At 37.4% G+C, this 24,746-nt stretch overlaps 1 protein-coding gene across 1 annotated transcript; it reads left to right on the forward strand.

The window, feature by feature from the left end:
• Positions 1-17,755: 17,755 nt before the first annotated feature.
• LOC118816070 (adhesion G-protein coupled receptor F1-like) lies at positions 17,756-23,691 on the forward strand. Its single transcript, XM_036582579.1, has 8 exons — positions 17,756-17,762; positions 19,762-19,887; positions 20,748-20,944; positions 21,040-21,210; positions 21,335-22,681; positions 23,325-23,366; positions 23,462-23,521; positions 23,635-23,691. Exons 1-8 carry the CDS (start codon positions 17,756-17,758, stop codon positions 23,689-23,691), a joined length of 2,007 nt encoding a protein of 668 aa, XP_036438472.1.
• The last annotated feature ends 1,055 nt before the right edge of the window (positions 23,692-24,746 follow it).

The following is a 24,746-nucleotide window of genomic DNA, read 5'->3' on the forward strand; positions in this document are numbered from 1 at the left end:
TTGTGAAAATCTAAAGCAGTGACAGTTTCAGAACCTAAAAGAGCAGCATGGCCACTGCAGGTAAGTTATTATTAAAATTACTTATGTAGCAACAACAGTAATATAAATGTAAAACTCCATTTTTTTTTCTATAGTGTTATTTGACCAGTTTGCCTTCAGATGTGCTTCAGATTTAGGAACCATGATAAACTCAGTCTGGTTTAGGTTAAACTTTATTCTGATAAATAACCAGAAGGTTTTTAGATTTAAACAAAATTGTGACTTTCAGGACCTTTTAAATGTTATATAATCTAGTAATGAAGGGGAATTTGATCTCAGCTGAACTGTGTAGTGCATCTCTAACCTGCCTAATGTGGAGAGAGTAATTTAATGTGACTTCCATGACCTTTGAGAGAGCCACCTTCATTAGTTCTGTACAGGATCATAATGATCCTGTAAAATGCCGTAACATTTTTTTGGCCAAGCAGGACAGTGGATTATTAGCTGCTCTGTGGGCCTCCAACAACATGCAAAGTAACACGTTATGCAGCCTTTCTTTCATCAGACCAAATACATAAACAGTGTCAAAGTCATAAGCTAGATGCACAAAATGTTGCTAGGTTGCTATCTCCATTTGGTTTAGTTAATAATGTATTTAAACAAATTTAAAAAATGTCCCACTGTCACCTTCCTGCAGCACCACCTCTCCATATAGTGACCAGATTAGATAACCGATTAGCTATCTTTCTTCCAACCTGTCAAAACTGAAACAGCTCAAGCTCAAATAAACAAACATTACTCACTGCTGCCCTCTAAAGGTGTTGTTGCACCAGTCTGAAGCTGGAACCTTTGTTGATTTCATGAGGCGACCATGTACTTTCTGCTTTTTTATTTACATTTATTTACCTCAACCCAACTGATGAAAATACATGAAATTCACATTGTTTGTTGTGATAAACATATGTAAAGCTAATAAATGTAGAAAATAATTATGATCAATTTAAATAACTGCAATCAGCTCAATCCAATTTTGTATTAATTGTGACAAGCCCATGCAGAACATGCGCTGTGTCTAGGGTACCACATTTCTTTTGGTGTGCCATTTTAAAGCATAATTTACCATATACATAAATGCTTTGAAAAGATACTGATAAGGGTTTGTTTAAAATAAATATATTTTTAATAATCATCTGTCTGTCTATTTTTTTGTATTTTTTTTATTAATTACAGGAGCAGGATCAACATGTTTGGTGATAGTTGTTGCTGTCTTGCTTATTTACATACCTCTGGGGAACACATATGAAGTCTATGATTATTCAGACTTCATTGAAGAGGTAAAAGAAAAGTTTAAAAGAATTCTTTCATACCGAATTTCAGCACACACAGCTGAATATACGTCTTCTACAAAATTAAGCTTGTAGGAAGCTGTAACAAGTTTCATATTGTATTAGAAAAGTGTTAGTGTTGATGTCGAACTGTAAAGCCTAGGTTAAGAGATGCTGGTTTGTTTTGTTGATGTAGCCAGGATGCATGTCACCTTCCCTAAACCTGTTAGATTCTGTTTAATTCTCAGACTTACTCATGATTATACTTGGGTTCTGAAACGTTGGGTATGAGTGGGTTGCATGTGTGCTATGGCTTTATTAGGGGCAGCTCAACGTTCATAGACATAAGAGGCAGGGGTCAAAACACAGGCAGACAGGTACATATGAGGCAGATCCTTATTCAAAACCCCAGAAGGAAAGGCAGGAGTCAAAACCCAAAAACAACCAACCAAAACAAAGGACCCACAGCTTAGTACAAAGTAAGGAACAACCCAGTGGCATATAACAGGTTAAAAAAAAAAATAAATAAAAAAATTCCACAAAACTTGCAGTAACTTCTGTAAATGTTTGTACAGGAACCTTGTTTTATACAGTGAGAAACATTGGTAACAAAGCAAACTAGTAAATATTTCAGTTTTTAGTATAGATAAATGCAAATGTTTGAACCCCACTGGTCAAATTACATGTTTTGTTGATTTTCCACATGAACATAACACATTAATACATCCTCTACAGCTGGGCCGGAAAGGGACAGTTGTTCAGGCCTGGAATAATATCAGGACTCAGACCACACAGATACTCACAGCTGCTGTATTCATGCAGATACATGTTTAGTATAGGTTTTTATATGCATGTTTAAGGTAATACAAAGGACCCTCCATAACTGCCCACTCCTTAATTACCAGCTCAGTCAGCCACACACACACACACACACACACACACGGTTTTCTTCTGAGTATCTCCAAAATGGTAACTTTACAGGAGAAGGAAAAAACATACTTTACTTTTAATTCAAATCAATGGAACCAGACTTTTTTCCAAGTAATTTCAGGTCATTTCTGTTCATCATCAAATTTACACACAATATATAGGACCACAGGTATTTTCAAATGATGTCACAAACTGAAAGATGTCAAAAATGGAGATAGGAGCTTTTCTTCAACAACCACGATTATCTGTTAATTAATAAGTAGTACAGGCATCGAACCCAGGCCCAATTGTTGCTGCACAACCGCTCTACTGCCACACCACCCGTTTTTGTCAGGCAGAAAAAAGAACAAAAGGACGCCAGGGGAAAACTGGCTTTCTCAGAAGCAAATGACTTTCCCAACAGAAACAGAACAGAAAGAAGTTTTTTTTTTTCCAGAGAGCAGAGAAAGAAACCTTGAGAGGAGGCTGGAGAAACTCTAAAAGTGAGGGGGAGTGCAAAACTCTCAGCCCTCTTACCAAAATTACCAGCTGTTTCTGTTGGCTCATGATGAGACAAAGACACAGCAAGGTGTGCCTCCTTCTCTGCACTTATAAAGCTCTCTGCCCAGGTGTAGTACGTTGGGCTTGATTAGACTTGGGATGTGTGCATCGTCTCCCTCTGGTGGCCTGGAGCGCCGCAGCCCTGGAGCCAGCCCTTACAGTAACATCCTCTAGCTGACAGGCTAGGCCACCGGGAAATCTCCCGTTTCTCCCGACTGTGAGTCCGGGCCTGCTCTACAGAATGCACTCCTAAATGTGGCATTTCTGCAAATTTTCAGCAATTTCTATTTTTATTTGCTGAGTTTGCATAAAACAACTTAACATATTTTAATGTGGCACAGGCCACATTAAAATATGTTAAATATAGAAAATAAACAAACTGGGCAGAAGTGTGTTCTCTGTAGACAATGTGCTCTTAGTGTCACCTCACAAAATCAACAAAACATGTCGTTTCATAGGGGGCACTAAAACTTTTGCTTACGACTATAGATCTGATGGATAGAGATAGGCTAACTATGCACATACAAGAGATTTCATGGAAGAGCTACAAACATGCCCAAATACTATACCAGGAAACCAATAAGCTGCTCTTACAGTAAGTAGCCAGTGTTCACACTGAAATTGATAAGAACCTCCTTCTCATTAACTCTGTGTTGATCAAGGTGAAAAGGAATCCTGTATGTTGGGTTTTCTGCTCTGAGAGAGCTCCTTGTCTTACAGAGTGCTCTGACCATGACAACTATTTCTTAAGCCTATAAAAAATGCCAAGCATGCATTCCATTAGAATTCATTCTCACTGAATGAGTAGCGTGTGCCATGTTATCTTTTCTGCAGATGGTCTTTTGAGGTCAGACGTTATCTTGTAACTAGAAAACACGCCTAGGGACAACTCGTTAACCTTTTGGTGCTGGACTTCACCAAAATCCACTGCAGGCTAAAACAGCCCTAAATTACCATAAATTTAAATTAGTTAGACTTTACTTAACCCTTGTGTGGTGTTGATGTGTTTGTTACTCAGCGGTCTGGTGGACCCACTGCATTTTTTCCTTTTTAAATCAATACAGCCATAACTATTTATGTAAAAATACCAGATGTTTAAAATATCACAGGTGTCCAGTGTAGGGTTCTCCTTTAGCAGCTGTAGCCAGTCAGCAGCCTGTCCATGTTGTCCACCCTCACACACACACACAAACACATACACACACAGACACACACACACAAACACACACTAACAGCAGGCCATGTAGGAGGAGAACAGAATGAAGGACACAGCACCTCCACACTTTTATTCCCCGCAGGTTCACCCAACACCACATGTGTAATATAAATGTGTGGGGGGTGAACAGATTGAAGACACTGAAAATGGGTTATTTTATGTTTTTCACAGAAAATGAGCAAAGGCCAAGAACTCTGAGGTTGAAATAATAATAAATCGCATAATTCTTTCATTTGGAAATCTGATTTTTTATTGAAATTGGGACAGACCGAACAGCACACAAGGGTTAAAAAAATCATGCAAACACATTGCCTTGAAAAAATGAAAAGCTAATCAACAGGTTCAAGCTTAAATAACTTTGTATATGAGTTATAGTTACTTGCTAATCTTCGATCCACACTTCTGCAGCAAGTAAGGTTAACTCAAACAGCCCAATCATTTCAAATGGTTTCCACTGAGCTGGCAGTGCTCTGGAATTAGTTAGGTTAACTTGAGTCAAATAATGAAATTAGAGAAAAAAGTCGGAATATTTCGAGAAAAAAAGTCATAATGTTTGGAGGATAAAGTGGGCCAACTGTACTGTGGGGGGGCTGCGATAACGCGTTGGGGTCTCGGTTGCTGTACTGGTGCCAGAGCTCCACTCACTCCTGTCTCTCTGTGGATCATTTTGATCATCATTCTCACTGTCTGTGAAACTTCATGCCTTCTTTGAATGGGGGGAGTTGTAGCCCCCGATAGCCGTGTAGACGACCCTGCCTGCGATTCTCCTTCAACAACACAGACAGACAGTTTCCTCCGAGTCCGTCTGGCTCTTCACTCTAAATAAACAGTTTCCTGCTCAGCCGTTTCAGCTGGTTCTTATCCTAATAACAGGCTGGTGCTGATGAGCAGGAGAGACAGGGAGACTGAGTGTTTCTTTATGGGTGAATCGATATGAAAGTAAAACTCCACCAACTCACCGCCCCTCATTTAACACGAGGAGGTGCTGCCTTCCCTTCACAAAGACTTTGGCCACAATATTGTAACCTTTCCTGGTATTAATGCCACTTTAATGTCGTAATTCTACAACGTTTTTTTCTTGAAATATCATACCTTACGACATTTTTCTCGAAATATTACTTCTTTTTTTTTTTTTAATATTATGACTTTATTCTCGAAATCTACTATTTTTATTAACAGTGGCCCTAAAATGGTGTTGTAAAAAAATAGTATGTGATACTAAATTTGTATTAGTTTGTATTAGTGTAATTTTAACAAATAACTAAAAACTAAGTGCAATTCTAATGTATCTAATCTGTACTCTGAAGTGTCTGGAGTACAATCAATAACACCAGCAATGTAATGTGTTCTTGGCTCACACCACACTTTTATTTGGAGTTTTTTTTCACTGGCTTTTCAGTCATGCTAACTTACATTACATCCATGTACTAACGGCCTACTTTAAGCTTTGCATTCTCAAAGCGTGGATTGGTTCACACTGACATTCATTCTAACACTAATAAGTCTATGTTCCCATCGACATTTAGCTTAAATTTCTCATGGCTGTTCCAGGACATTCTCATTACAAGACCACGCCTCTCCTTGCAAGATTACTTTACAAATAGACAATGTTGTTTTGTGTTTGTTTATTTTAATTTAGACACCCCTCCTCTAAGGTAGCCAATCCAACAGCGAGTGTGTTTTGAATAATACAGACTTCACATGATGCAAATGCTCTCTGTGCATAAAAGCAACCAGAGCCGACCCATCGACCTGTGTAGGCTGAGCTGCAGGTTTCAGCCTCCCTGACGTCACTCATATTTATTTTAAGTGCCACTGTGATGTGCAGGGATAGATGTTAACCACACATTTGTTAAGATGATAACCCAACATTCTCTAATCTGATTTCCTGAACCCACACAAAACATGTTATTTTAATACCAAGGGGACAAAATTGTTTTGAAAATGGCCACAGCTCTGTTTGGGAAGAACGAAGTGTGATAAAGAAAAAAAGATCCCATCAGACAATCACTCACTTTCAGACGTGTTGTTATATTTATATTGGCCCTTATTCGTCATCAAAGTTGCATACAGTCAAACCTGATTGTAAAACGAGCGCACGCAGATTTTACCAACAGTTCTGAATGATCAAACTCATGTCTGGTAATAGTGCCTGATTTGCAGATAAATAATAAAAAAATAGTCAATCACATAAATGACTTCAGTAATATCAGTAAAAATAACACTAACAATAGTAATACTAACTGTGAACCCAGCAGCCCTTGTACTAAAGTGGATGTACTTATTTTTACATGCACACTGATATAAACAAATGCTCCTACTATACATTTCATTTAAAAACTTTTGCTTTATGCTACTGATACAGTAAATAACTAAAGCCACTCACTGCCCACTCTATTAGACGCTCCTACCTTGTCAGTCCACCTTGTAGCTGTAAAGTCAGTGACGATAGCTCATCTGCTGCTGCACAGTTTGTGTTGGTCATCCTCTAGTCCTTCATCAGTGGTCATAGGACGCTGCCCACAGGACGCTGCCCACAGGATGCTGTTGGCTGGATATTTTTGGTTGGTGGACTATTCTCAGTCCAGCAGTGACACTGAGGTGTTTAAAAACTCCAGCAGCACTGCTGTGTCTGATCCACTCAGACAAGACCAAATAGTACCTGCTCTGTGAGGGTCCATGGGGGTCCTGACCACTGAAGAACAGGGTAAAAGGAGGCTAACAAAGTATGCAGAGAAACAGATGGACTACAGTCTGTAACTGTAGAACTACAAAGTGCACCTATATAGTAAGTGGAGCTGATAAAATGGACAATGAGTCTAGAAACAAGGAGGTGGTCAGAATGTTATGCCTGAAGCTCATGTACTGCAATATTATCGCTAAAGCAATGTTTTTATGCAAATATTCATGCTACCGCAATCACATCACTCTACCATCAGAAAATAAGGCAACATTTTATTAAAATCTCAACAACTGAATAAATGCTACCCGCTTAAGCCAGTGGGGGGTGCAGCGCACCTCCTGCTCGACCCCAAATCTCCTATGAGAACAATGTTCATGAGTCTACTGCACATGTCAGGCTCCAGTCCTTGCGGGCCAAAACACTGCAGACTTCAGCAAACTGCCTCATTAAACACACCTGATTCAGCTCATCAGCTAATTATCAAGGCCTTCATGAACTGAATTCAGGGCGTTAAATGAGGGTAAATCTCTGCAGAACTTTGGCCCAGTAGGTCCCCAGTTTGACACGCCTGGTCTACTGAATACATTTGTTTTATTGGCTCACTATCTAAATATGTGCCTTATGTAGTGTGTGATTTGTGTAAATGATATGTATATGAAGGCAAACTGGGGCATGCCCATTGGAAATGAATTAGAAGAAGTTACTAGTGCACAAGGCTTGTTTCCATGCACTGAAGCTGATTCATAGATCCCAAATCAATGCATGCTTTGTCGTCATACACCATTTTCCTGAATCATACGCAGAGCAATTTGCACATTATTCAGGGCGGTCAAATCTGCTCTCGTTTCTACACCACATTAATGAAAAATGGCCATTGTCTTTCATATGAGGTGAGCCTTTACAGAAACCACCAACACTTGACATTCATTTCATGCAGTTACTAAATAATTTAAAGAAGATTTGGACGCATAAATTCAGACGAAAAATCCAAAATATACCTGGGAATAAAAAGGTTAAAATGTACATGCTGCACTAATTGTTTAAATCAAACTAATTTGTTGTGTAATTATCACTTATAAATGAGGCTCACCGAGCAAAAAATTTGCAGTTATTTGTGGGCTCTCTGTACAGCCAAATCAAAGACTGTTGATTGCATTGATAAAAATGTATGTTGGAAACAGAATATAGAAATTTTAAAGCGGTATCACTGATATGTATCTCGGTCTCTTCTGAGGGTCTCTCTTTGTATTTTGTGGAAACCACCGTCAGTGCTTAAAACCAGGCATCTTATCCATTTCTTTTTTCTTTATAGTTCAGCTTACTGCAACTTATGATGACAAATTGCACACATAGATAGATTGCTATTGCGGTGGTGCTTTATTATAATACAATACATTTTCATTGTTCATTTACAGTATAGTTACACAGATGAACATCTATATGAGTTCCGACAAAAACGAGATGGTGAGTAAGCATGATTTACTATAGTAAAAAAATTCTATATTTTATATATAGTGCACATTATATATATGCGTGTGTGTGTGTGTGTTGTGTGTTAAGGTATACATGTGGACAGTACTATATATATATATATATATATATATATATATATATATATATATATATATATATATATTTATGTATCGCTGCTGTTAGACAAAAAAATTGTAACTCCATTTTTGTCATTTTTCAGTTTGACATAATGTGAAAATACCTACTGTCCTTTATATTGTGTGTAAATTTGAACATGAATGGACTGAAACAAATGACCCAGAATTGCTTTGAAAAATCTCTGGTTCCATTGACTTACATTAAAAGTAAAGTGTGTTTTTTCCTTCTCCTGTAAAGTTACCATTTTGGAGATACGAGGTTTTGGACCGACAGTAGCGATATATAATGTGTGTGTGTGTGTGTGTGTGTGTGTGTGTGTGTGTGTGTGTATGTATGTATGTATGTATGTATGTATGTATGTGTGTGTGTGTGTGTGTGTATATGTGTATATATATACACCATCTACCACACTGGAGAGTTCAGGTCCATCACACCTGGCTCTAATATTCAGGTCCCCCTGAAGGCCTTCATTATCTGGATATGGTGGGTTAGAACTAAACTCTGCAGGGTGGCAGATCTCCAGGACCAGCATTGAGCACCCCTGTAGTAAAGTGTCCCATTATTGTTCCCAGTCAAGACAGATCCAGTAGAGTATGTTGTAGTGGCACAGTTGACAACACAAAAGCTGATTTCAGTGGATACGATCCAGTCTTTCATGAATTTATGGGGTCTTCCAATACCACTAGGAAACTCTACACAAATTGTTGGTATGGATGTTACAACAGGTGAGCTTCACTATACCTATATTTAAGCTATAATTTGATATTGGTTCTAGAATGTTTGACCTTTAGAACTTTAGACTTTTTGTACATGGTGAAGGTTATTATGCTTAATAATAAATCACAGTGTAATATTTAATCTTGTTCGGTTCTGTAAAGATATGCCTCTCTCTATTAGTGTGCCAGCAGTCTGGAACTGGAACACAGTGCAAATGTGAGAATTCGTATGTTTGGGCATATAGCAACTGTTTGATATATCGCCCATGTTATAACATGTCTAGTGGATCGTGTAATTGTATCCTTGACACTCCAAGTAGTGGGCAGATGTGCATTCCAAAGAGTGGTAAGTGAAATTACAGCTTTATAGAATTAGTTACAAGTACCTAAATTGCCATTTCTTATATTTACATGGCCTTTTACAGAATTGCCAGTCTTTGACTTTACAGTTCAGGTTAACACAAATGCAAATTCTGAACTGGCAAATATTGTGAAAAACTATGTACAGTCCGCCTATTACCCACTTATTGGTTCTGTACTGGAAATCACAAAGATGGACTTAACTACAGGTAAGATGTCAGTGTTGGGGCCCCATTCCTCATATCTGGTGTTGTTTAAAAGGACGTTTACTTGTCTTCTTTGGCATCTTTCACAGTTAACCCCAGCAGAGTGTTTCCAGTCGAATGGTTTTTAAGAATAGAAGTAATGGAGTATTACAGGTTCAGAGAAATAGAATTTACATTTTGATTATATGTGGAACATTTTGACAACAGTGTTGTTGATAATAATTTCCCCTGTCATGGTTAACGAAATAAATTGCCCTAAAAAACACCCTTTCAAAACTGGATTAATTGGTGTCTTCAGTCATCAAATGAGTATTAAGTGTAGTTAAAAGGAAAGGTGATGAAACACAGGGGTAAACATGCCCCTGTCCAACTTTTTTGGAATTTGTTGTAGGTATCAAATTTGGTTGTTCATCCTCTTATAGTAGAACCTCTCATAGTATACAGTCACATTTAAGCCAGTAGTCCCTAAACTCTTCAAGCCCTACTGGCTGCAGCTGTTGCTCTCTTAAGACAGGTGTACACTGTATGATTGTTGCCACGATAATGCTTTAATGACAACATGCATTCCAGCTGGCGTGGAATCTACAAGTTTGTGCAAAAACCTATTTGTACAAAGGCCTTGACATGGTCAACATCGCAAATTTGCTTAAATTTGAGTCGTGGCCTAGGAACAGTGCAAGATCTTGAATATTTCTTAATCATTTTACTTGCCATAACTTTTCTTTCTTTTACGTTTTTCAAACTGTTACTGTATTAAACTTTTCTGCTGGTTCTCTAAATATCAATACGTGGTCTGTGCTCTAATTCAGCTACTCAGCTGTTATTGAACACAAATATTCAATAGAAAATATAAAAATATATAAAATACATACATAAAAAATAAAACAAAAACAACAGAAAAACCAAAATGAAATTTTCCACATTTAACAACAAAAAAAAAGACTATGTAGAAAAATTGCTGCTACTTTAATGTAAAGTGTGTTGACATATTCTTAAACAGTTATAAAGGGTCACATGTTAAACAGCCAGCATCAGTCAGGCTTCATTACTATTGTTAATCAACTCAATTCCAAACTAACTTAGTTACTGGCGTTCTGTTCTTTCACAGTGTGCAGTGTGATTAATACTGGATACCAGTGCCAGTGTGCAAATCAGTATTTCTGGCCGTGTAGCAAGTGTGTGAGCTACGGGTCCTGTGATACCATCACCAATAACGTGTGTGGATGCATCAGTGGTTTTCCATCGACTGGACCTTACTGCCTACCAATCACAGAAATAACAGGTATGTAAACACTGACATTGATGTTCATTAGGGTCATTTAAGGTCAGTTTTTCATCATTTTTAGCTTACATTGGCTATAAATGGGACAGTTGGGTGAAGCAGGAAACCAGCTTTCTTTCTGGCAGCAGTCAGATCCCCCTAACATACTGTGTTTTTACATTGGTAAGTAGCCATGTTTGTTCCACTGACCATAGCGGATCATTTATGTTAATGTGAAATATTTAGGCAAAGAGTCTGTCTTAAAAAGCATAGCAGTGATTAAAACATGGAAAATGGAAAATGAGATATGCCATCTAACTTTGTATTGTATTAAAAAAAAATTGTATTATAAACTAACTGAACTTTCTGCCAGAGCGGTTTGAGTGCAAACCATTTTTAATTCTGCTCTTTTTGCTTTGCAGATTCTACTCAATGTCCAGGTAATTGAAAATGTGAAAATATTGTTTTTCAAATATAATTAAATACTTGAGTTGTATTCAAACTTCAAAGTTGCATTCGGCCACATTCATGAAGACAATCTGGTATCCAGATGCGTCACTACACCCTGTAGAATGTAGTTGTGCTTCATTATAATGAAAATCTATATGTAAGCCAAACAGTTCTCTGTTTATCCTGTCTATTTGCAACTACACAACACAGGCGCTATGATCGAGCACATTCACCTCAAACACTACATTTCCCATAGTGCCCCAATGTCTTTCCAGTGAATAAAGGCTGGAGTCAGGCTGTTGTTGTGGGCTAGCAGTAGGTGGACATGGACATATGCAAGTATATAACAGCATAAGTTTAAGACCAAGTCATCCACAGACCAGCCAGAATAATGCTAACAAGACTAACCTGTAGTCTAACTTTTAAACTTAGATGTGCTAAAAATGCATATTCAGTTAAAGACAGTAGTTAATGACTGTTATCATATAGTGTAACTGGGTCATGCTACAGAAATGTCCACATTTTTAACTATCCATAGGAGTCACTGGTGTTACTGATCCTCATTGGTGTTCCACATAAGAAAGGAAACACCAGAGACATTTTTAATGAAAAATGCATTTTACCAAATGGCTGCTACTGAGCATCAAACCACATGTTGTCAATCATGGAAAATCCACTAAAATGTGTAATTTAATCCATTTGTATTCTATTTTTTCACAATTACCTAAGAATAAAGTCGGTCACACCAGTGACTTCAGCTAAAAGCTTCATATGAAATCATGAGCTAAATGAGAAAATCTCTGATAACTGAAAGACTCAGTGGACTCACCATGGGCTTTTCTTCATAGATCCTCAGAAAACAGGTAAAAGAAAGTCAAGTGATGTCATCAGTGTGACTTTTATTTCAAAATAAGAGACTATTTGTCATGCAGTAACACCAGTGACACGACTCCTGGGGACAACAACTTTCGTTATATATTTTATAATATTTATTTCGCATGTTTCCTTTATGTCATGTAATCTATATATTCCATAGTCATGTATAGATTATTGCAGTTAAAATGGCCAAAAAACATATTTTTTAACTCAAAATATGGCCTCACCTTTTACACATGACTGTGAGGACGAGCTCTTCTGTAGTGCTTGGAATTCTATATGATTGATTTAAAAAACAATATTGCTAAATTGAGGCTTAGGAAGGTGTATTTGTTAAAATAACATTGTTTTATTTTAAAACATAAATAAATTTGAACCCTGACATGTTTTTCAAGTGTAATATATCTGTAAATGCTAGGGACCCAAAAACGGACATTTCCATAGAATCACTCAACTACATTTAATACATATGAAATCATTTGAAACAAAAACAAAAACGTGTCATGCCAGCTGTATGATTCAGCAGTGCATGCTGGCTAGATAATTCACAGGAAAATATATTTCTCAGATGTTGCTCTTTGATGACTCAGGAGACTTAGGCCCAATCCCATTTCTTCTTTTTACCCCTACCCCTTGTTTTTGAGTCTCACCTTGCCCCTCTGAGTCACAACGGGTAGTTGTTGAATCTTCCCCTATGAAATGGGACCCTCAAATAAAAAAAACACTGCTTCATTAACAGCTACTAGCGCTGCTCTGTAGGTGACCCTGCCACTCTGCAGTGACAGCAGAGGAGGGTAAAGTTTAGCTCCTCACTGCTGGGCTTTAGTTACATTTAGGGCATCACATGGCTTCAAAGAGGGGAGGTGTGTGTGAAAATGATTTGTTATCACCCACCCCTTATTCTTCAGTGATATGAAGCTGAAGTCAGTTTTTTTTCACCAGCTTCTCTTTTGAATTTTTCCTTTTCACTAAAAATTGGAGCAGCAGTTACATTCTGGCGCTTCAGACGTCAGAACTGCTGGACTATTTAAGGTGGAATGAGAAATTTAGCTAGCTACCGAGATGTTAGTATAGTACTAGTGATTTTTTAAGCTTGTTATGAAGAAAAGGACCACAATACACTGAAACTACATTAAACTAAGATAAAACAATGGTTATCGTAATTTGTTAATGGAGAAAATACTTACATTTGTGGGTTTCTTTGGTCGCTCACAATCAGAGTTAATTATCTTCTCAGCGAAGCTCGTTCTGCTCGTTGTGCTGATGATGCACGTGATTCATTCACGTGACGTTACTGAGTAGGATGTGCTCATGCGGGTAATTTCAGGAAGCCGGTTCGTCACATTAATGACAGATTTAAATCACTTACCTAAACGAGTGAACCATCATGTCAGAGAGATCATATTTGAGCAAAAAAATCATATTTGAGCAATGAGGCTTGTAATGTGAACGTAGCCTGAGTCTTGGAGAGACGGATGTGTTTACACTGCTATAACATGAAACTTAGAGTAAAGGCCAGAGTTCTTTAAACATCAGCTATACGATAAATTTTAACCTCTTATTCTAAAGGGTATATTTTGGTTTGTCCATCTGAATTTACATGACCAAACTGTAAGGCAAATTATTGAGTAACTGTATGAAATAAATGTAAATTTTTATTTATTTATTTTTTTTAGTAAAAGTTCCCCTCAAATTAACAGAACATGTGTTTTATGATCACACATATTGCTATATGCTTACAATTTACTGCTGAAAGCCAAAAATCTTAGACGCTCTTTGTATTTATTTATAAAAATCATTTTTACAGAGCTGATCACTGAAGAGACGCCATCTGTTTATAGTTTATAGCCCAGATTTGTGGAAAAATGGGTCGACTTTCAGTAGAAAAAAAAATTGTGAGTTCAGCTTCTTTTATTATAAGGGCTTAAAATTACATCACCCATCTATTTGACTGGAAAGAAGACAGTTACAGCTCTCATACGACCCCCACCTTCTGAATGTAGCTTATGAAATATGAAAGTTATGAGGAATATGATAAAGTGCGTTTTGGCACCACCAGTGGTTCCAAGGAGTTTAAGAGGCTACGACTGAGCCCAACGACAGAAAGTATTCTGTCTATGTAATGATTTATTAACTGGTTTAGGAGATCATCTGTAAAGCAGATTGATGGTTTACCAAACAAATAAGTAAATACTGTGTATTAAATAAATATCTCCAATAACTAATGAAACATGAGTGAAATCAGGTTGGTCCCATGATTAACTCACCCTTAGATTGACAGATACTTTCTTATCTTTGTGTTTTTATGTGCTTCATTTTCCACTTTGCATTAGGACTTGAAATTTGTTGCATAAAACCTATGAAATGTGCTCTTACCGTTACAACATCTTGAAGTAATCTTGTTTCTTTCTCAGCAACCGCTGCTCCAGTAACTACAGGTATGGTTTACAAATGTGATTCTACCTTTTTTAATTCCTTGTTTGAAAATGGTGATTGTGTGAAACTGAGTAGACAAGCATTAGACACAAGTAAGGATGAGGTTGTGTTCAAACACAGTTCAGTTAATGTGAAGTCATGAATAATAGACAGGTACTAACTGTTAAGGTCATTAGGGACACTTTGTTTTTGGGCTTCTGCTTCTCTCACTTTAACTCTTACGTTGAAAGATGATCTGGTTTCCAGTGTTGCTTTCAGGGCAGTTTAAATGCTTCTGCTTGTTCCCAGGTGTTGAGATATGTGAGATGTATTTTCTAAAATCTATGATTAATCTTGACGTGCTTTTGTTTCCATCACATGATCTACAACAACAGCGAAGACAATTACAGGTATGATTCCAAATTTCTTTATCCTCTTTAAAAATGAATTTAATCACTGTCACTTTTGCTGTAGATGACATAGACAAGCACAGGAACACATAAGGATGGGTTTGTATTCAAACTCATTCGGTCTCCTAGAAGATATTAATAACAGACCCAAATATGGTGCCTGGCAAAAGTTTTCAACCCCATTAAAAGAGGTTAGATTTTTCTAGATTACAGATTGTTCCAGATAGTAATTTTGCTGTTAGCATATGTATTCAAACCCTTCAAACTAGTACTTGCTAGAACCAACTTTTACTACAAAAACAGCTTTAAGTCTGTTTAGTTTCTACCAGCTTTGCACACTGTTGGAAGTGATTTTTTCATGCCAAACTCAAGCAGCACTGCTGTGTCTGATCCACTCGTACATGCACAACACACACTAACACACCACCACCACGTCAGTGTTAATGCAGTGCTGAGAATGATCCACCACCCAAATAGTACTTGCTCTGTGAGGGTCCATGGGGGTCCTGACCACTGAAGAACAGGGTAAAAGGAGGCTAACAAAGTATACAGAGAAACAGATGGACTACAGTCTGTAACTGTAGAACTACAAAGTGCACCTATATAGTAAGTGGAGCTGATAAAATGGACAATGAGCGTAGTAACAAGGAGGTGGTCATAATGTCATGTCTGATTGGTGTATATATTTAGCTTATTACTATTTTAATGAATGCATTATATTTTAATAGATTGTGACATCATCTTTGTAAAAATTCTTCATTGTTTTTTAATATAGTATTTTACTGAGGGACCGCAGTTTGGCATAATTTGGTAGAATGGTCCATTCATAACTGTTCTTTTTCATTTGTTTTCATAACTGCTGTTCTTTTTCATGTGTTTTCTTTTCCAGAAAATACTAGAACTATATCAATGAAAATAAATCAAGTGTTTGACAGCACACTCACAGACACAAGCAGTTCAACGTACGCAAAGTACAGCACTGACATCACAAGTTCAGTGAGTATGGCATATATTTATATGCTTTCCATATCCATCAAATACAAACTGTCAATAAAAATAAAATCTTTTTCAGGTTAACAGTGTTTACGGAAGCGCACTTTCCTCTTCATACAAAGCTGGTTCCGCGAAAGTCATTCAGTTCAGGTAAGGCTGTTTTTCTTCTTTTATATTTTATATTTATATATGTCGCCTCACAGCAAGAATGGCCTGGGTTCAATTCCCGGCCAGGTGACCAGGGTCATTTATGTGTGGAGTTTGCCTGTTCTCCCCGTGTCTGCGTGGGTTTCCTCCGGGTACTCCGGTTTCCTCCCACAGTCCAAAGACATGCAGTCAGGTCAATCGGACGTGCTGAATGGCCCCTAGGTGTGAGTGTGTGTGTGTGAATGTGTATGTCTGTCTGTCTGCCCTGCGATGGACTGGCGACCTGTCCAGGGTGTATCCTGCCTTCCGCCCAATGACAGCTGGGATAGGCTCCAGCACCCCACCGCGACCCAGAAGGATAAGCGGTTTAGATGATGTATGTGTATATATATATGACTAATATATATATATATATATATATATATATATTAGTCTAACCATTAAGGTTTTTACAAGAATAGTCTGACTAGAGGCAACCTCCTGGTGATATTCAGTTGATTGTCAACAGCAGTATGGTTATGGTTAGGAATAGGTGTAGGTTTTGCCTTTGAGGTTAAGGTTAGGGTGAGGTTTAGGGTTTAGGGTTAGATTTAATAAAATCTTTCATACTGAACTTGAAGTTCTACAGTGGAACATCCAAATAAAGTGTTACCAATTTTTTATTTTCCCAAGTGACCAAGACAGGCTTTCTGCACATGGTTTATTAAATATTACTCAGAAAAAAAGAGACACTAGTTCCAAATTAGTGATGAACACTTTTCATAACAAGCAACAAAAACCACAGATATAACTGAACTGGAAATATCTGCCCTGTGCTTTAATTTGAAATGTGTGGACACTATCGCTCTGTATATTTATGTCCCGAATTATGTTTGGTGTGTTTTTTATTTCAGGGCTGGCAGTGTGATAGCAGACATCAGCATTATAACAACAAGTGATACACTTGATTTTAGTGCAGCAAACATACAGTTGGCTTCTGTTCTCAGTGACAAAGGATATCCAGTGAGTGCAGATTCATTTGCTGAAATTGGTAAGGTCATATTTATGTTTAGCTTTAAACGCTTTTATTATCTTTTACTTTTGTTCTTTTAAAAACATAATAATAAAAATTATAATATCAAAATATAGCAGTAATGTAACTAATGTACAGAGTATAGTCTTTATCATGCTCTGCATTCTGTGTGCTATTTGTCCTACAGCACCCCTCACAGTTATTACTCTTAACTAATTAATATTATAAAAGTTTGCTTTGCCCAACATTATACTTGTACTTAAAGTTTGTTGACATTGATTTTTCACATTTCACTTAATAGCGAATGGAGTCTTTTATTTATTGTTACATAAATGTGTTATACAAAGCTAACTACGTGTCTCTGGCTTTTGTTTTTAGTGGAAAATGGATTATATAATAGCAAAGACTACATTTACCCTGGAAAAGATATGGTTTTGACCTGTAATCCTCCAGCCTCAAGTACTGGAGGAATAAGCTGGAGTTTGAATGATTACAGTCTTGGCCCCAGTACTAAATATCAAATCAGTACTGATAGGAAAACACTCACTGTGACAAGCACCAGTGATCAGGACAGTGGTAGGTCATGATTAATTGATAAGATATGATGATATTTTTATATTTGTTCATGTCAGGTGAGGTATCGAAGATTCTGAGTGCAAAGACTAGTCAACTAGTATACTAATGTTTTTTGGAGGCGCTAATAAACAAATCCAGTCAGATCTGTATTTAAACTGCCAATAAGGAGGAAAACAAAGAGTTAAATTCTGAAATGTGTTGAACAGTTTAAATATCGATTAATCTAAATCGATTAATCTACTTTGCTCAGGGGTGCCTCTTGTGCATGCACAAAAAAGCTTATGTGCACACTCTGGTGTGTTTTTGTGCACACAAATTGCACCAGCACTAGCACAAACATTTAGTGTTCAGGTCTGTGGAACCCGTTTTCAATGTTTACCAAAAGAAAAAAATATGATTTATTATTATTTCAGCCTCAGATTCTTGGTCTTTGCTCATTTTCTGTGAAGAACATATAAAATAACCCATTTTCAGTGTCTCAAGTTATTTCTCAAGTTATTTTTAGTCCTAAAAAAGAGTCACACTCTGAAAAAGTTTACAAACCCTGTGGTAGAATAACAGGATACCAGACTCCTTTTTTATCTACAAGATGGCACTGATGGTGGCCAGAGTCAGAGACCATCCCCTCTGCTCCTGTTCGTGGTGGTCTTGATAGGAGCAGTTGGACAGTGTAGATGTAGTTTTAAAAAGACTACTTGCTCAGTGTGTCTCAACCCTGGTCCTGGAGGCCCACTGCCCTGCACTTTTAAGTGTTTTTTCTTCTCCCAACACACCTGATCCAACTAATCAGCCCATTAACAGACCATAATTGACTGTGTTAAAGCAGGAAAAGCTATAAAATATGCAGGGCAGTGAGCCTCCAGGGTCTGGGCTGAGGAACAGTGTACTAGCTGACTGATAAAAATGAATAGTTGATCGACAAGCTAACTAAAATTAAGTATTATGACAATGTATATATCAATAAGTAATTTCTGTTTGTTCTGTTTGTCTTTTTTTGCTTCTTCTTCTTCTTCTTCTTATTATTATTATTATTACAAAAATTCCATTTAATGTCATTTATCAAAGGACCTAAATACTTTTCCTTTTTTTTTTTAAATAGTTTAAAAAGTAGTTTCAGATGCAGGACTGAAATCATCACTGTAAAAGGTTTTTTTCTGATCTGAATTATTTCTTTTATCAGTTACTTTAATCATAATTTTCTCTTTGCCTTACAGGTAAATATGCATGCAGAACGACTGTAAACTCAATGGCGTACATAATCTTTCAAATAATGACAGTTCAGCCATTTCCCAACGTCAATGTGAATTCCTCAAAAACGTTGAAATGTGGTTCGTCCATCACTCTGCAGTGCTGTGCTGCGAGCGCCTATACAGTTCAGTGGAGCTTGGCTGATCCAGCTGGGCCACTAACAGGTCAAACACACAAACAGCAGACACAATTTCTGTATTTTGTTTGAGCAGATTAACTGTGAACCACTGAAAATATCAACGTGCCTCCTGCACTAGTTTATGCTTTTTCAGCATCCATGCTCACTAACCTCCCCGGAACATATGTGTAGTGGCACAATGCAAAAGTACAAGACGGGCCTATGAATTTGGTTGGAATGTAGCAGCTAAGCCTTCCAAGATGTAGAATACATAAGCAGAGTGATAAACAATTTGTTTCTTACAAGTAAAAACTGAATTTTTACTAGTGAATATTAAATATTTAATTTTCATGTGCAAATCAAATTCTTTTTATCAAAAAATGTAAAATTGTTAATATTTACTAGTTCAAACGTAATGTTTACATGTGTAAGTTGAATTCCTGAGATCAAGAAAAATAAGAAAAAAAAAATCTAGGACAGCTTGCCATAGTTATTAGAATTTCAGCATGTGAATGTAATTTCTAACTTAAAAATTAAACATTTTGGACTTTTTAAATAAATGTAAAATGTGATTTGTATTGTTTCAGTACATGTGGTAAAGAAACACGTTTCCAGAGTAAACAGAGAAACATTTTTCTATGATTGCCTCAATGGTTCTTTTCCTGAAGCCCATTTCTCTTTTTGTGCAGTCCCAACGACAGGTTGCAACACCTATACGTACCCAAGTAGCAGCGTGGGGAACTGTAACACCACGGACAAAATTCTAACGTTCATATGGGAGGTCCGCAAGCTCAATGGAGACCTCTACACTTATGGTTCTGTCAGATTAAATGTGACGTCAAAGAGTGAGTTGTTTATTTATCCTTCTATAGTATCATATAGAACCCTTTTTGCTGAGAATGTACAGTTGTCCAGAAAGTCACAGCATAACATTATTTACAAACAAACACGACCACATTGAAGAGCACAGCTGTTTTATAGGGGCTATAATGTGAAAATCCCTGTGTTTTAGATGTTTTTAGATTGTAAGTAGTTGCGAAATGAAACAGCTAACAGCTCAACACAGGTTTGATTTTGGCTAATTGATGCTGCACAGACACAATTTTAGCAGATAAAGCCTCAGATTTGAGAGACCAAAGCTGAGTCACTGTGGTTGGGGTTGGAGAAATCTCTGCCTAAGACTCTCCATTCACATGTGCACACAGCATCTGGTATCTATAGTAAGCTAAGCTGGCCGCATCTGTCGGGATTTTGCCAGTTCCTGCTTGCCTATCCATATTTCCATCATCATTGGAGGTTAGGGAATCAGCCTTGTGACCGGAAGGTCGCCGGTTCGATCAAGGCACCTAACCCCCAACTGCTACCCGGACGCTGTGGATAGGGCTGCCCACTGCTCCGGACAAGTGTGCTCACTGCCCCTAGTGTGTGTGTTCACTAGTGTGTATGTGGTGTTTCACTGCATGGATGGGTTACATGCGGAGGTGAAATTTCCCCGTTGTGGGACTAATAAGGGTCCAAAAAAAAACAATCACGGTACTTCCTGGCAGCAAAGCTAATTTTAGTTAATGCTCTGCGCTCCCCTACATCAACCCATTTCTTCAAGATTCTCAAAGAACCTTTTTATGGCTGGACAGCTAATATTTCGCACCCCCCCCACCCCCCACCACCACCACAGATACGTTCTGCTACAGTGATCAATTTGGAGGTGGGAATAAAGGTGAAGAAGCGACTAGTGCTTGTGATGCAGACAGCGTTGGCAATGTGACGGCTCGCTGTAAATCCAACCCAACAGACACAACAAAAGGTTACTGGGCCATTGAGGAAACTAACTGTATCTTGCGTGCCCTCCAGAACCTGCTAGAAAGAGCTATGGTAATATAACATTCTTGTTTCTATCAAATGCATTAGCCAATGAGCGGATACAATGTTTTGAATATCCATAGTAAACCATTATGCTTTTTTTGTAGAATTTACAAGCTGCAGATGTTCCACAGTTTATGGCTGACCTCCAAAATGTCACTGAAACGTTTGCTGATAAGATAACAAATTCTACTGTGAATGTCTTAACAACTGTGGACTTACTAAAAATCATTGCCAACGTCTCACAGTCATTTAGGGTCGATAAGCCCATTATGACGGTATGTATGACAGTCTTTGTCTGGTTTTGTGGCAATTTTGAATTTGATATTTGTCGTTTTGTGTGTTTCATTACATGTGATGAATTAAATAACTTGTTGGTGCAATATTTAATGAATTTTTCAGAATTTCCTAAAAACAGTGGACGTTATTGGGTCAAAGCAAGCTCAGATTACATGGCAGATATTGAACGGAGGCAACACAACTGAGAACGCAAGCTCGGCACTTCTGAGGTCTACTGAGGAAATGGGGAGCACACTAACAGACGCAAGCTTCAGCATAACAACAAACAGCACCCAACTGAACAGAACTAAAACGTCTGGTTCGTTTTTTGGAACATTTGGCACAAATTCCACTACAGAGATAGATATCCCACAGTTTAATGGACTGACTTCAATCACCACCATAGTTTTCTCAACTCTTGACAATGTCTTGCCTGTTCGAAATACAACTTACAATGGCAATCAAACCAAAATCAATGGAGACGTGGCTGCAATTATTGTGAACAATACAGTTTACAACCTCTCTCTTACCTTTGATATTACAAATACATCACTGGGAAGCCCTCAGTGTGTCTTTTGGAACTACAGTCTTTTGGACGGGATTGGAGGATGGGACTCAACTGGATGTGAAATAAAGCTTTCGAATCAAACTGAAAAGATTACATGTGTATGCAACCACACAACCTCATTCTCGATCCTGATGTCACCTTTTTTTGTGGACAGTCTTGTTTTAGGTTTTATAACGTTCATCTGTGTCGGCATTTCAATGATCTGCTTAATTTTGGCCATCATTATTGAGATCATCGTATGGAAGCCATTGACCAAGAATGACACAGCCTACATGCGCCACGTCTCCATGGTCAACATCGCTCTGTCCCTCCTGATTGCGGACATATGCTTCATCATTGGAGCAGCTATCGTTAACAAAGGAGAACAGACACCAGTGGGTCCCTGCAGTGCAGCAACGTTCTTCATGCACTTCTTTTACCTTGCTCTCTTCTTCTGGATGTTGTTCTCAGCACTCCTGCTCTTCTACCGCACCGTTTTGGTGTTTTCCAGAACATCCAAACCTGTGATGATGGTCATAGCATTCTTTCTTGGCTATGGGGCCCCGTTATTGATAGCCGTCGTCACTGTGGCGTCAACAGCTGGAGGTGGAGGATACATCCAGGAGGAGAACGCCTGTTGGCTGAACTGGAAAAAAACAATGGCCATGCTGGCATTTGTGATTCCTGCTCTGAGTATCGTAGCTATAAACTTCCTGGTGCTGCTTGTGGTCATTTGTAAGATGTTAAGGAGGGGAGTTGGTGCCACCACTCAGCCAGATGAGAAACATGCCATATTGGTCATTACCAGATGTGTGGCCATTTTAACCCCTCTCTTTGGTCTGACCTGGGCGTTCGGCATCGGGACCATGGTGTCATCTGCTTTAGGGATTCACATTGTGTTTGCCATCCTCAATTCTCTGCAGGTACTAATGTTTTATTCATGTATTTTTGTTGTAACTTAAGTCTTGATTGCCTCTATGGCCTTAAAATATCTGAAATTTAAAATAACATTAAGCTCATTTCAACCAATCATTTTCCCCCTCCTCTTTGTTTCTGTCAGCAGTATGTCACTGCTTTTACCTATGTTGACCATTTGACTTTTTATCTCAGACTTCTTCTTGAAATTTGTGTGTCTAAATAGCTACTTATTCTCTCTAATGTGTCAAATTAAACGTCAAATATTTCTCAGGATATTCACTTATCGTGGAATAATGTCATGCTTTCTCAAAGGATGAAAACTCATGACTTCAAGTCAAAATGTCAAGAAACCATGTCAAAAATATTAGCATAAGTAACATTTGTGGAGAAAATCTATCATTAATTTATCCCACTAAGCCAAAATCCTGAAAAAGATGTCATTATTTTATGATAAACAGTCAAACGTAGTATTACAATTGAAATAAAATGTCAAGCTATTAAAAAGACACAAATGTTGACAAATATTGCTGCCAAAAACAAGCATTTTTTATGGGCCTCCATAGCTGGACGATTCTGTAAACTTGATAAACTATGAAAAAATGTTTGACCTGTTTGACAAGTCAAGTTGTCTTTTTGGTCTTTTCAAAGGGTTTCTTTATTTTTGTGTTTGGAATTCTGCTGGATAGTAAGGTATGTATTCTCTTTTTCTTACTTTATTCTCAAATGCAAATAAGATTCTCAGGCTAAATATTCAGTATATTACAAAATATATATATTGATCACAGATCCGTGAAGAACTGGCAGGAAAATTGAGTCTAAAGAATTTCAGCTCTGGCCAAACCAAGGTAAGTTCCGTTTCATATCAGATCACAGCATTTCAGTGATGTGTGCGCTTACATTAAATTTTTAATGGATTGTTACTGAACCATGTTTTACTTTGTTTCCTTCAACATTATAGACTACTAGTGCAGGCGTATCATCTTCTAGTGGACAGGGGCGTAGAAGTAAGTATTGAGCTGACAGATTCAGTTTTATCTCTCATTAACTATTAATCTTTACTTGCAATAAGCAGGACTTCTAAAAATTGCGGGAAGAAAAACTGTTGCTTTTATTATTATAATTAGTAGTAGTAGAAGTAGTAGCAGTAATATCTCAGTAACACTTTACAAATTGGTAAAAAAGTGGGTAATAATATGATAATATTATTGTAACAAGTTATAACCTAAATATTTTTCTTGTTGTTCCTAGTTAGTTATTGTAGCCATAACTAGTTGGTAAAGAAATGGAAAAACAGTGGTGACAAACTCTAATTACCCATAGATAAATACAAAACAACTAATTAGTAACTGACTGTAGCCTCTTTTGACATTCTTTACATTTTATGTAATATTATATTATACAATGTTCATCCTATCTGGTTAACCAAAATATTACCCCATCTCTTTTACTTTTTGTAATAATATTTTATAATATTAGGGTTATTACTCTAAAAACAGTGAAGTAGTTGTGCTGAAATGGTATTAGAGCTGTAAAATACTACTTCACTTGTTTTTCCTTTGTTTTTCACCTGTTATGTCTTTAAAGGATCAGGTGCAATATGTACTGACACAGTAACAGGCTGTAATAACAGTGAACCTAAATGGTGAACCTAAACTTCAGTTCTTGGGTAATCAGTAATGTGGGTATCTGCACGGAAATTATGACTAAATTACTACATTATAAATCATCCGTGGTTGTTCTTTTGCAACTCTTTTTCTAAAAAAAGTTGGGACATTGTTAAAAATGTAAATAAAAACAGAATGCAATGATGCAAATCATGTAAATCATATATTTAATTGAAAATAGTACAAAGACAACATCAAATGTTGAAACTGAAAAAAAAATGAAAATGTTTTATATATATGCCCATTTTGAATTTGATGCCAGCATCATATTAAAAAAAAACATTAGGACGGGCACTTGTTTACTACGGTGCTGCATCACCTCTTCTTTTAACAACACTCTGTAAGTGTTTGGGAACTGAGGAGACACTGCTGTAGTTTTGAAAGTGAAATGTTTTTCATTCTTGCT

Source organism: Colossoma macropomum, unplaced genomic scaffold (assembly GCF_904425465.1).
Source record: "Colossoma macropomum unplaced genomic scaffold, Colossoma_macropomum, whole genome shotgun sequence".
In the NCBI taxonomy this organism is placed as follows: Eukaryota; Metazoa; Chordata; class Actinopteri; order Characiformes; family Serrasalmidae; genus Colossoma; species Colossoma macropomum.